Consider the following 12,627-nt stretch of genomic DNA (forward strand, 5'->3'; position numbering starts at 1 on the left):
AACAACACGTAGGAGCCTCTAGTGCTGGGAGGCAAACCCAGGCATGCACAACCAGCCCCTTCCACTAAATGCACAATCACTGTAGGCAATTGCTAAAGACGTATTTGCCCCATAGTACGCCGCCTGCAGGCAAGTAGATGTACAGTTCCCAATTTCAGTCAGACCACAGACTACGCTACAGTATACGTTCCTCGGCTGCCTGGCGAAGCTCGTCCTGCTTCCTCAGAAATTGAAGGACGGTCGGCGCCACAAGAAAGACGAAAATAGCAAATGCCCCTAGTACTGAAACGTACAGATTCTGTCGCGCTCGTGAAGACAATCGAAAGGAACCTCCTTCAGTGTTTTCCGACTCCACGGTCGCCTCCCTGAGCACTACAGTTGACTGGCCCAGTGGAGCCGCTGCCACGGTTGCAAAGAAGCATAAAAGAACCAAAGCTATTCTACTTCCGTTATGCATTGTTCAAGTTGTTCTGCTCGCATCGCATCGGAGGGTAGCTGGGCGCAGCGTGTCCCCGCTCAGACCGGTGCAGCCTTCTGGCCAGGTAGTAGCACAGCAGACCGCTGCAGAAGAGGTATGGCTTAAAACCTTATTTTTGCAAGGGAAATATGAAACAATAACGCAAAAACACAGGAGAAGGTGAACAGAGACCAAATGCAGATCAGTCCTGTGTTTATTACTGGTGATTGGCTACTGGTCGAGCGGCCAGTACCGTGGGGCTGGTTCTGGTGGTGAGGTGTGTTGAACACACTCTAAGAATTCCCCAACTCCATAAAATCGAAAGATCCTGGCATTATTATAATAATAATTGGCGATGGGTGGCGGGAGTTGTCTTGTAGGCTGCCAGATCGGCAGTTGCGTATCCGCACTGTTCCGGTGGCAGGGGGTCGCGTAACTGCGGTGAAGCTGGGGCCGAAGGCATATGGTGGGGAAGCTTCGCTGAAAACCTTCACAGGTTCTGAACACGTCATTCTGAACAATCACACAACTTCGCAGAGATGTTGGCGCCCCCCACGTGGTTCGATTTCTCCGCCGAGTGTATATACACTGCACAGAAACATAAGAAAAGCAAGTCGTGGAGAGATGGTGTCTGCACATGCTGCTTCGTGAGAGGTTGGATCGTCTTGAAGCTGTTTCCTGAAGGCGCCAGCACCACCAGCGAGCCTCTCGAGGTCTGGCGCCTTGCACCCAACACGCCGGAGGCTGTAGCGCAGTGAGTTCGTTGGGAGGGTTTGTGTCTTGGCCTACCGCTTCGTACGTATTTGAGGTTGTGGACGTAGAAGTGGGGCAGGTGCCGTCGGTAGGCGGTTGCAGCCTTGTAGGGATGCGGCAAGGAAGTTGAAGTGTCGCTTAGTCTGTGGTTCTTTGCCACACGAAATAGAGGCGTTTCTGAACGCGTTTTTCATGTTTTTGACTTTTTTGACAGTGTATGCACTGCTACGAAGGTCAGTACTCACTTCTACTAGTGAGAATGCTAAGAACCATTTGGATGATTCTGAATGAATGGTGAAATGCCAATGACCCTTTAGGGTTTTGCTTTTTCAACGGCATTTGTTCAGAAAATGATCCTACACAATATTTCATGATGCCCTTTCGGGCATTCAGTAACCTTTACGGTTGTTGCCCAGGACTAGTACTGAGCGCACTTGGCTTCCCCTGAAGTACATTTCTATAACGGAGGACTCTGCTACACGATTGGGTATGGTGTGGGCGTAGCGCAGACTGGTTTATGCTTGCTGGTTTATCTGCTCAGGCAGGAAGTCGAACTCGAAGTGCATTTGGTTCAGTTATTGGGGAACCCTCAGCCGCTGCGGGGGCAGAATCCGCCTCAACTGCAGCAGCAGCCTCAGCTTCCTTCTGTAGAGGCTCAGAAGGCAACAGGTTATCAGTCTCGCTGCTCTCCTCCGTCATCTTCATCTCACTCTGATGCTCCGCTTAGTCGCGTCTCTAAAGGCCTTCCGAAGCGGCGCCTTGCAGGGGGGTTGCCTCGGCCTAATGGCGTTTCTCCCCAAGGATTCCGGAGGCCTGCAGCGGTCCCGTCGCGCGTAATGGGGTTTGAGCGTTCAGTTCTTAATAATGACCCAGTAGGATGCAGAGATTTTGAGTCTTCGCAGCCTCATAGCCACCGCTCTAGCGGCGCTTGCGCCGCATTTGTGCCTCCTCTAGTCCGACCCGCAGAGGAGCTGCCGAGTGCCTTGGAAGCGCTTCCCTTGGAGAAGGCGTGGCCTGTGAACGGCGCCAAGGCTTTGCTCTCCTCGATTTGTCTTTGCTGCGGCGTTATAGATTGCTGCCGCTGCGCTGATCCAAGCTTGCAATCGGGTAGCGGCTTGGCGGACTTCTTCAGCGGGATTTTCAACGTTGTTCCCACTGAGGATGCGCTGCAGTGTCAGCAGATGGGCATAAAGGCAGATATCTTGCCCCCTAAAATTCACGAACTCAGTGCTACAGCGGATGAGGAAAGCACTTTAGTTGAATGTTATTCCCAAGCGGAGGCGGGAACAGCCGCTGAGAGCTGCTATGCACCTTCTCTTGCTAAGGCACCGCAGTCTCGACCCGATACCCAGCGTCATCTTGAGGAGAATTCAAATGCTCCCTTGCAATGTTGGGCTCCGTCTCTAGCGGTTTCTGCAGAGGCCAGCACTGCAGCGCAAGGGGAGGAGAGAAAAGCGCCACCGCAAGGCTTTGGCGCTGGGTCTGCAGCAATAGCAGCAGCAACTTGTGGCAACGGCGGATCTATTCCAGGCGGCACTGGCACAGCTTCTGCTAGCAGCGGCGCACGCAGGAGCAGGTTCTTTGCGCTTGCTGGGGGATGCGTGCCCCCACCCAACAGCGGCGCCCAAACGGCTTTTTACTGCAGCGGTCAGAACGGCGCTAAGAGTTTCTCACCCAGCCGCGACAGCGCCCAGGGACAAGGCGCGGCTTGCGTCAGAGCCTTCAACCAATCTCCAGGACCTGCTCCACCCGTGGGATCTTGTGAAGCAGCTGGCGGACGTAACATTTCTGGGCAGACGGTTATGAAGCCCGAGGTGCAGCACCCGCTGCAGGCGCAGCACTGCGAGCCTTGGCAGCATGGAAAGCTGCAGCAACTTCCGTCAGAGAAGGGGGGAACAGTTGGGGAGCCGCAACCTCAAGTCCTTCCCCTGCTACTAGCTGAAGAACTGCCTGAAGGGCAACTCGAAAATTTGGTAGACTTCGTCCCTGTTACCTTTTGCACGGCGCCGGCGGAACCGCCTCCTTTCAACGTGAGACAGGAAAACGTCTAGACTTTGGCCTCGCAGCTGCGGAAGATTGCGGCCTTTGCAGTAACGCTGTCACGTCCTATAGAACTCCATTTTCTGCTTAACGCAGTGGACTTAGCGACTAAGGGGATATGTGTTTGCTTGCATCTAGGCGGCGTACGCGGCTGCTCGGCACCTGTTCCTGTCTACGTCCCTTGAAGGCAAGGGCTTGCGCGCAAGTCAATTGGCATTGCGCTACTTCAACAGCGTCCTTGTCTCGTTGCAAACGGCTCTGACAGAAACTGCACAGCAAATCAGCTGGAGCACCGGCTGTACGCCTGCCTGCCAAATATTCACAAAACCTGCACAGGGGTGCAGCTAGCGGTAGTGGTTTGCAGAAACTCATTTTTTTTAACTACGAGCCTCTAGATGATTTACGTTGCTTCCTTCTAGGCAGGTGAAGCTCGCTTTGGCTGCGCACACAGCTGTGCATCGTGGACGCTCCGTTGCTGCTGTCACAGGTTCCCCCGGAATGGGTGAGGCCCGGTTTCTCTTAGAAGGCGCATGCATCCGCCTTGATGGAAAGCATCATTCTGGCTTCCAGCAGAGAGTTGCTGAGGTACGCCTTGCCACTTATTCCATGGAAGCGCAACAACGGCGCTTCTGCACAATGAAGCAGGCAAATGACTGATGGAGGCAGCACAGTAACATCTGCAAGGTTATTACTAAAGAACGGCCAAATAAGCAAAACCCTTGCTCATGCAGACAGACGTGTTATTGAGTTTTCCTTTAAAATATCAACTCACAGAGGAACCCATGTTTACGAGGAGAGGCAGCGGCTCCAGTATAATGAAAATAGCATGTTGAAGGGCTTTTCCAGGATGTGAAGTACATCGCCATTCTTTGCGCGCCATTCACATCTCCGCATCCATAGGCAGGGTATGGAAGCTTATGATGCGGAAATGTGTTCGGGCGTCCGTGTTGTGGGCCAGGCCAACCGACAGCGAAAAGCAAAGCAACAGCAACTGCGGCGATACCATCAACTGCGTCAGCGGAAGAAGCGACGCATTGCTTCTGGAAAGACTGTCAGCTCATCAAGCGAAGTAGAGGAGCAGGAGGGCACATCTGAAGCCAGTGAAGGCGAGGCGGGTGTCCAAAGGCAGCCAGGTCTTCTCCTGGACCTCTCAAAAGCCACCTTCTTGCCAGGGCCCCCCCAGCCATTGCAGGAAGCCCACAATGCGCCGAAGAGGTCAAGTATCCCTTTCGAAAAGGCGGCATCAATTAAAGAACAGCTTGGGCGCAACGACATATGGGCATTCTCCACTGACGGTAGGGAAGCTGACACGCAGTATCTTCAGAAGGCCCGCCTAGAATTTCTTAGGGTTTTGTTAGCTGCTGAATGGTTCGCGTGTTGAGCAGCTGGACGGCTCTTGATGGTGTATGGAGCTGTGCGGCTGGAGATGCATTATCGGGTTCTTGAGCCACTCTTGCTTTTTTGCGCGAAGCATGTGCGGGGGCGAGCGCTCCCTGTCTTTCTGCTTTTTCCTCAGAGCACTTTGAAGATTGGTCTAAGATCGTTTTGGCGCGAAGCATGTGGCGTGGGGCAAGCCCTCACACGAGCTGCATAAAGGTTTCAGTGTTAGGTCCGTGGCCTGCGGTTTTAAACCCGCTTCGGGTTCCTTTGATTCGTTTTGCAGCTAATGGGCAGTTTACACGAGCATCTCTGCCAGCACCTCCCCCGCTGCTACTTCAGATTCGCCAGCTCCTGCAAGGAAGACGCCGCGCTATTGGAGGGATTAAAGCCGTTTGGGTCGGACGCCTCCACGATGAACTTGCCTCCATTGAGGCGTGCCAGCGACTTTTTAGGGTACTTCGCTTCACTCGATCACTTCTCTTGTATACTTCAGTTTTCATTTGCACCACTTTATGGCTCTGAGATAGACTTTAAGCCATATCCTTTCCGTACAGACTCCAAGTAAAGGGTGTACTGCACAGCTCAGTTCTGCCCAACGATTCCGCCGCCTTTATACCTGAAAAAGAAATCGAGCATTGGCCTTGCGATTTGCGTAGGCAGAAATGGCGCTCAACAAGTTGACATCTGGCCCCGAAATGCCATTGAAATGTGTGGATGCTGCATTGGAGCTGGGGGCGGCGTGCGCCGCTCGTCTCGTAGGTCTCAGTTATCAGGGAGGCGGAGTAGAAGCCGCTCGTCAAGGAGACAAGACAATTTCACAACTCATTATGGTGGTGAGTTATTTGGACGAGTTGGCTGTTGTTGAAAACCCCTCCTTAGAGAGACCGTTGCGCTACTTTTATTCTACTTGGTGTGAGTTCAAGTACTCCCTCAAAAATATACGTGCGCTGGTGAGTGATTCGTGCAGGATGTAAGCAGCGAAGAGGCAGAGGCCGTGGTGTGCAAGTGCTCCAACAGCGGGGGCAACTGGATGCTTAATGAGGAGCAGCAGCGGGTCCTTATCGCCATTTCTAGATGGTTTGGCTATACCGACGGGTGCCGCCCATTTGAACTCAGAGACGAAACGCAGCTTGAAAAGCAGCATGAGGACTCAGAAGAATACGAAAACAGAAGCGATCGTATTCAGAATTCCCAGGAATTGCGACAAGGTGAATTGTCTATATTTTCACAGGAAAAACCGCACTCAGTCTTCCATTCGAAGTGTCAGACGAGCCCTCCTGACAAGCAAGAAGAGGGCGAAGATGGTGACAGTTCATCTAAAGAGGCGCAGGGCTGCATCACAACTTCCGCAGCGGTGGCTTCGGCCGATGATGACGACGACATCGCGGACATTTGTCTTTTCCCCGAAGACTTGAATGAAGTTCAACAGCAGGAAGACAACGACCTAGAAGTGAGTGTTGGGAGCGCGAAAGGCAGGAGGCCTGAAGAAGGCTCTGCCTTTCCGCTGGACCCTCCTAGCGAGGTGGCTCAAAATGATGGTAATTATCAGAGTCCGGGTGTACCTGCAATCGCCACGATTGCTGGCGATGCACTTGGCGTTGGTATTGGAGCCGGCAAATACACACCTATGCAGGTTAAGAATTCGAAGGTTGTCGACTCGGATGCTGAGAAGTTGAAGGGCCAAGAGGCTCAGCAGCCTTCAAAGGCTCCTACTGGTGCCGTTACCTCTGCGTCGTCTCTGGCGTCCACAGCAGTTGGTATGCCTGGCTCTTCAGCACCCGTATTTCTAGTTCAGGGCGTCTTTGGTGCAGGCAAGACTACGATGCTGGCAGCCTCTCTAGCGACTCTTTGCAGGTATGGGTGGCAGCCCACATCTGCGTCGTCGTTATTCAGGAGGCTTTGCGGCTTGTGCAGCAGCTTCTCGCTTGCAGCTTTCCCAAGCTTGTTTCCTTTTGTTTTTGCGTGCCCCTCTGTAGGCTCCTGGACCTAGCGAAGAGCCGCAGCCGTGTACTGTTGGTATGTGCAACCAATGCAGCTGTAGATGGCGTGTTGCTGCGGCTGCTGCGGCAGTATGATTGCTGCGACTTTGCTCGCATTGGCCGCCTGTCAGAGATGCAGCCTGCGTTGCTCCCGTACGCCATTTGCAGCAGTGCTGCACGCAATACAGCCGTGCACGAGTTCAAGGCCGTATTATTTGGCCTTCTTGCTGCACCTGGTGTGCAGACGACTCACGCAAGCATGGCAAAAGAGCTCCTAAAAGGCATCGACAGTGGTGCCTTTCCTCCCCCAATGCAGGTTGGGCAGCCAAAGTACACTACAGCTTCTGCGGAACAGACAATATTTGAAAGCAAGCTGTTGCTATTAGGGATGAGTAACTGCGTTTCTTATTAAGATCAACTATTGCTGGCTGCGTTAGGTCTGCTACCCCGACTGTTTTGGCGTGCAGGATTCCGTCTTAATGTTTGCTTTTGCTGCTGTGTTTGTCTGTGTGGCGATGCTGCAGCAATGGAAGCGTCGGCGCATCTGGGCCACGACGTGCAGCTCGTTTGCAAGCAGCGATCTGTTTGCTGACGGGGGTTTTAGGGGGGCTGCTTCAGAGGGAACAGCAGGAAGCTTTTTTCCCTTTCTACTGATGGACGAGGCATCTCAGGTTGCAGAGCCCTTGGCGGCAGCTGTCTTGACACGTGCTCAGCCTTTGCGTTGCATCTTTCTTGGTGACACACGTCAGCTGCCTCCAACAACGCGGCTTCGGGGCCCCGTAGCAGCGACAGCTTCCTCCCTCTTTTCGCGGCTTCTTCAACAAGCAGCGCCACCGGCTGCAGCTGCGGAAATGCATAATGCCTCAGCCCACAGGATGGAAAAAGGGGCATTTCAAACTTGTCAGAGCGGCAACCAGGAGTCTGAAGGAAATTCATTTTTTAGCGTGTTCCAAATGCGTTTGCAGTACCGCTGTCATCCTGACTTGGGGCGTTTGGCTGCGGGGTTATTCTACGGACCTTTTGTGGCGCACGGCGTGAGTGCAGCTCAGCGGCTGCCGTTGCTGCCTGAGTGGAGAGGAGCGTTGTGCTTGGCGGTTGTTCGGGGGGGCCGCGAAACAAAAGCTGGACGATCGCTGATTAACGTGCAAGAGGCATCTGTAGTTGCACGCCTGGTACACCATGCGCTGCACAGCAAACAAGCAGCGGGCCTGGGAAATTTCAAGATGGAATTTCACCCACCGCGGCCCAGACCTGAGGACTTGGGCGTAATTTGCTTTTATCGTGCTCAAGCAGACGAGGTCAAGAGACAGCTGCTCCGGGTCCTGCCAAAGGCAGTTGTGGATTCGGTGCAGGTTTCCACTGTTGATGCCTTTCAGGGGTCAGAGAAGGAAGTTATTTTCCTCTCTCTCGTGCGTGCACATGCAAATATGCACGGAGCTGCTGCAACACGGGGAGGCACTCCCGATTTTCTCACTTGCCCTCATAGAGTATGCGTGGCCTTGACGCGAGCTAGAAGGCAGCTCGTCATTGTTGCTGCAGACACCTTTCTAAAGCAGCAAAACAGCCTCTGGTCCCGTGTTTGCAGTCAAGCTGCCCAAATTCACTTTTGATATTTTTTGTTTACTCACGGATAGCAGCGTCTCTCCACGTACACCTTCTACAAATCCTGCAACACAGCTTATTTGCTTGTTAGGGTAATAGACGAATCAGGATCTGCATCCGTCGCTCACACGTCCAGATGTGAAAGACTATTAAGGCAGTTAAAGGCTGTTTTTGTTTGGAATGCGCAAGGACTTGGCAGATGCGACTGTGATTCATTCTTAGGGCGTCTCATGAAACCGCTCTTTGCGGTGTTGCAGCACTTCGACCAGCAAATGCCTGCGGAAAACAAGTAACAACCGGTGGACGCGTAAATTATTGCCGGCTAGTTAGCCTACGCACATAAAGCTAGCTAGCTAGCTAAATAACTAACGCACAGCTGGCTGCCTTAGATATGCAGTTTGCTGACTTATCTTGGATAGTCTTTCGTGTTGCATGAGATCACGGCGAGCTGCGGTGCATTGCAATTCAAAGGCGTAACCATAGAGACACAAAACAGTAGATGGAGAACTGCCTCAGCGCAGACGCCGTCGTACATCACCCAGCGCTAAGTGCTTTGAGGATAAGGCAGCTGAGGCCTCTGGCATCTCGTCAGATTGATGATAAAAAAACCAAAGAAAACCCCTGGGAGAGCCTCTTGCTAACGCAGAGAGCGGTAACTACTGAAGGTAGACACACCCTCTCCATTCATTCACGCATCTGCAGATCTTTATTAATGTTACAGCAGATCATCAGTATTTCGGGTTCTTCCGAGCCTATGTGAATTCAAAAAACAGTCCAGAACTAACATATATTTGCATTTCTCCTGTTGGTTTTGATTTATTATTGAAGTTGCTGTGGAATTGAACGGCTGAGATAAGCACTTCAGCGTACATTTTTCGTTGAGTTGGTTCTGTTTGGAAGGCATTCTCCGTAATAGTAGAAATATAGACTTAAATGAATGCAGACAGCTTTCTTTTTCCTTTTTTGCTTTGCTTCTATTTCTCCTTATTGCAGCTAGGCTTCCTTCATCCTCCTGTTTCTGGAGGTGTGTACTCACACCTAAAAGCACCTAATCATCAGAGGCGCCAATGAAAAAGATTAGGGTTTAGGGCTTGGAGTGACACGAGATGGCTTGGGACAGAGAGATAGTCTCCCCAGATATCCGCATAAACCCCAGAGCAGGTGTAGAAACAGCTGGGGTTTCTTGTTTATTGTACGCAACGGGAAATGGAATTCGTACGAATGATACAGCATTCAAAACAGCCAAACAACCACATGTACATTCAGATTGATGCTTTTATCTCTTTGTTCGTACCCGTGTCTTTATCCTGCTATTTTTCTGTATTTTTATCTTCTCTGTCTATTTCTCTCTCCACTCGCTTCTGCCCTATTCCAGCCATCTCTGCTTCTCTTCAGTCTCCGCATTTCGCCCTTACTGAGACGCCTCTTTGTATCTCTTAAATAATCATACAAGTAATAATAATTATTATTACTGTTACTGCAGCATATTTGCTTTTCTGTCTGTACCTGCCCTACTCTGTGCCTGCCTTTGGGGATCTCGAATAAAACAAATAAATCTTTCGAGTTATAAAACAAATCACATATCCACGCATGCTCTGCCCGTGGGCAAGCAATACGGAAGCAGGCACCTCCATTGTTCCTGCTGCAGGTCCATGAGCTGCTGCCGCTGCTGCAGCTGTTCCTGCTGCTGCAGTTGGTGCTGCTGCAGGTGATGAGCGCTTCTCCCGTAGGTGACGCTGCTGCTGCTGGCGCTGCCTTTGCTGCAAATGGTACTGCTGCTGCAGGTGCTGCTGCTGCTGCAGGCGCTGCGGCTGCTGCAGGCGCTGCTGCGTCTGCAGGTGGTGCTGCTGCTCCAGATAGTGCTGCTGCTGCAGGTGGTGCCACTGCTGCAGGTGGTGCTGCTGCAGGTGTTGCTGCTGGAGTTGGTGTTGTTGTTGCACGGGCGTGCTGCTGCTGCAAACGACTCTGCTGCTGCCGGTGGTGGTGCTGTTGCAAGTGCTGCTGCTGCTGCAGGCGTTGTTGCTGCTGCAGGTAGTGGTGCTACTGCAGTTGGCGCTGCTGCTGCAAATGAGCGACAGCGGCGTTCAAGTTTGGGCTTGTTCATTGATCTCGGGGGAGTGAAGTAGAGAGAAAACGAAGTGGAGTTTCTTTGAATCCTTTACATAGGCAGCAGTAATGCATTATAAATATACTGCAATTCTTTTCGAATTGATGTGCAGACATAAACATATTTATCTATCTGCCTTCGTATGCAAATCATAGAAAAAGATAACACCATATACAACAACACCCAGCTAAGCGCACATCTCTGCGCACACTGCACACTGACCCAAATACTTCGCTCCTTCTTCAACACCAAAAACAATTTCTTCCAATTCTCAGCTATTTCTATTTTATCATTCACTGCCTTTAACTACTAGGCCCAAATAGGAGGCCCCGGATAAGGTACCCAGCTGAGGGGCCCCCTAGTGACGGGGCCCCCAGATTAGGGCCCCCCGCCCCACATACGGGCCTCCAGATAATAAGGGGCCCCCAAGTGAAGGCATCTAAGAAAAGGGGACCCAGGGGAGCGACCCCAAAGGAGGAAACCCTCGACAAGGGGCCCCCAACTAAGAGAAAGGCCTCCATATGTGGGCCTTTCAAGACGAAGGGTACTCATATTTAAGGGGGCCCCCTAGTGAGGGGCCGTCCGTTTGTAGAACCCTTATATAAGGCTATTCTTTGGCGACGATGAAGTTTTTAAGGCGATCGCAGCCTCGGTCTAAGTTGGGGAGTCCTGTGGCACAGCAGCAGCAACAGCAGCACTGCATTACAAGTATGCTCGTTGCTTCTTGTCTGTCTTCTCCTTCCAGGCCCTTCTGCTCAGCAGTATCTTCTTAGGGTTCTGCAACGCCCAAATACACAAATCCACGCATGAAAAAGGAAACACCGGGAGACGACAAACAACACCTTCATGCGGGAGGTGGAGGCTGGAGAACAAAGAAGAGAGAGAAATAAATAAATGCTTTTTAAAGCAGTAAGAATACACCTACATAAATATATATATATATACGCATACGTGCATATAGAAAACAAACAGAAAAATATTTCTATAACAGAACAACATGAGGAAAACAAAGCATCTTAAGCATACCCTTCTCGGGATTTAGCTGCTCCTTCAGTGAACCATGGAAGGCAAGGGGGTTCTGCAGCGAACAGAAAACAAACAACAAGACAAACAAACATCTTCATTTGTTTCTCTCTATCGGAGCTGCACATCTCTGTCTCTTAACTAGGGCTCCACTTCTTCTCTCCCTTTTCTGGGGGCCCCTTATACGGGGGCCCCCTATAATTAATGCTGCTGCTGTACGTCTGTCTCTGTCTCTTCTTGTCTTTTCGTTCAAGTCTTTGTTTATCCCCTTTCACTTTTTTCCTGCTGTTTCTCCTCCTATTTATTTATTTATTTATTTGCTGTCTGCATTCGTCTATAAAGAGAAGAAGTATTTTTTTCTTTGTCTCTGTGTTGTTAAGTTGTTTCTGTTTTTTCTTTCTCTTTGCTTCTTTCTGCACTTATCTATTTGTTCGTCTTCATCAGAGTCCCCCCTATTTCTATTTTCTGTGTCTTTCTGTTGCACGCCTCTGTCTATCGATTTTTCTCTGTCTCTGTCTTTGTCTCTGTCTCTGCGTTTTCTTCTTTATTTCTTTTATTAATACTTCTGTCTCGCCTGTCTGTTTGAAGGAAGAGAAATCAAACAAAATGCATCATCTCCTTGCCCCACAACAAACAGCCCCGGCACAGAAGACACCAAATGCCGGATCTGCAAACACCCACACCGCAGACTAATTCAGGTGTACATACACCTCAAAATGAAATAAATAAATAAATATAAATATATATATATATATATATATATATATTTTCCACTCACTGACACACAAAAAACTCAGTTTCATGGAGGCCAGCAGATAGCAACAAACCCTAAACCCTAAACCCTAAACTCTACACCCTAAGCTCTAGACCCTAAACCCTAAACCCTAAACCCTTGACCGAACAAAGGGACAAACGAAGTAAAGAGAAGACTGCACTGTCTCAGCTGAATGAGCTGCCTAGTGAAATACATATATATATATATATGTATATATAATAGACTCGTAAATATGTATAAGCAATATATACATTCACATGCATATACACGAAATTCGATATAATACCCCCCCTATATATATGAAGCAGAAAAGAAGAAGAAAAGAAGAAGAAAAGAGCTTACATCTGAACAGCCTGCATGCGCCATGGGCCCCTCTAAGTCGCAGCCATACAGCTTCTTCCATTCCTCTGCTATCTGAGATAACCGAACTCCTTGTACACCCTGAAACAATAAACAAACGCTCTAGGGTTTAGGGTTTAGGGTTTTGGATAATATATATATATATATATAT

The 12,627-nt window shown here is 50.4% G+C and overlaps 2 protein-coding genes across 2 annotated transcripts; one reads left to right on the forward strand and one right to left on the reverse strand.

The window, feature by feature from the left end:
• Positions 1 to 451: 451 nt before the first annotated feature.
• On the forward strand, positions 452 to 8,219 carry EAH_00039050 (hypothetical protein, conserved; the record flags this gene model as incomplete). Its single annotated transcript, XM_013395391.1, has 12 exons — positions 452 to 572; positions 846 to 923; positions 1,112 to 1,211; positions 1,752 to 3,240; positions 3,389 to 3,548; positions 3,738 to 3,835; positions 4,209 to 4,545; positions 4,914 to 5,083; positions 5,287 to 5,463; positions 5,598 to 6,484; positions 6,607 to 6,817; positions 7,134 to 8,219. The coding sequence occupies 12 exons, from the start codon at positions 452 to 454 to the stop codon at positions 8,217 to 8,219; spliced, it is 4,914 nt and encodes a 1,637-aa protein (XP_013250845.1).
• A 1,568-nt stretch (positions 8,220 to 9,787) lies between these two features.
• On the reverse strand, positions 9,788 to 10,315 carry EAH_00039060 (hypothetical protein; the record flags this gene model as incomplete). The annotated part of the gene is made up of 1 exon (XM_013395392.1): positions 9,788 to 10,315. One exon carries the CDS (start codon positions 10,313 to 10,315, stop codon positions 9,788 to 9,790), a length of 528 nt encoding a protein of 175 aa, XP_013250846.1.
• Positions 10,316 to 12,627: the final 2,312 nt, after the last annotated feature.

The sequence above is a fragment of the Eimeria acervulina genome, genomic scaffold (assembly GCF_000499425.1).
Source record: "Eimeria acervulina Houghton genomic scaffold, Eah_scaff455, whole genome shotgun sequence".
NCBI classification, from domain to species: Eukaryota; Apicomplexa; class Conoidasida; order Eucoccidiorida; family Eimeriidae; genus Eimeria; species Eimeria acervulina.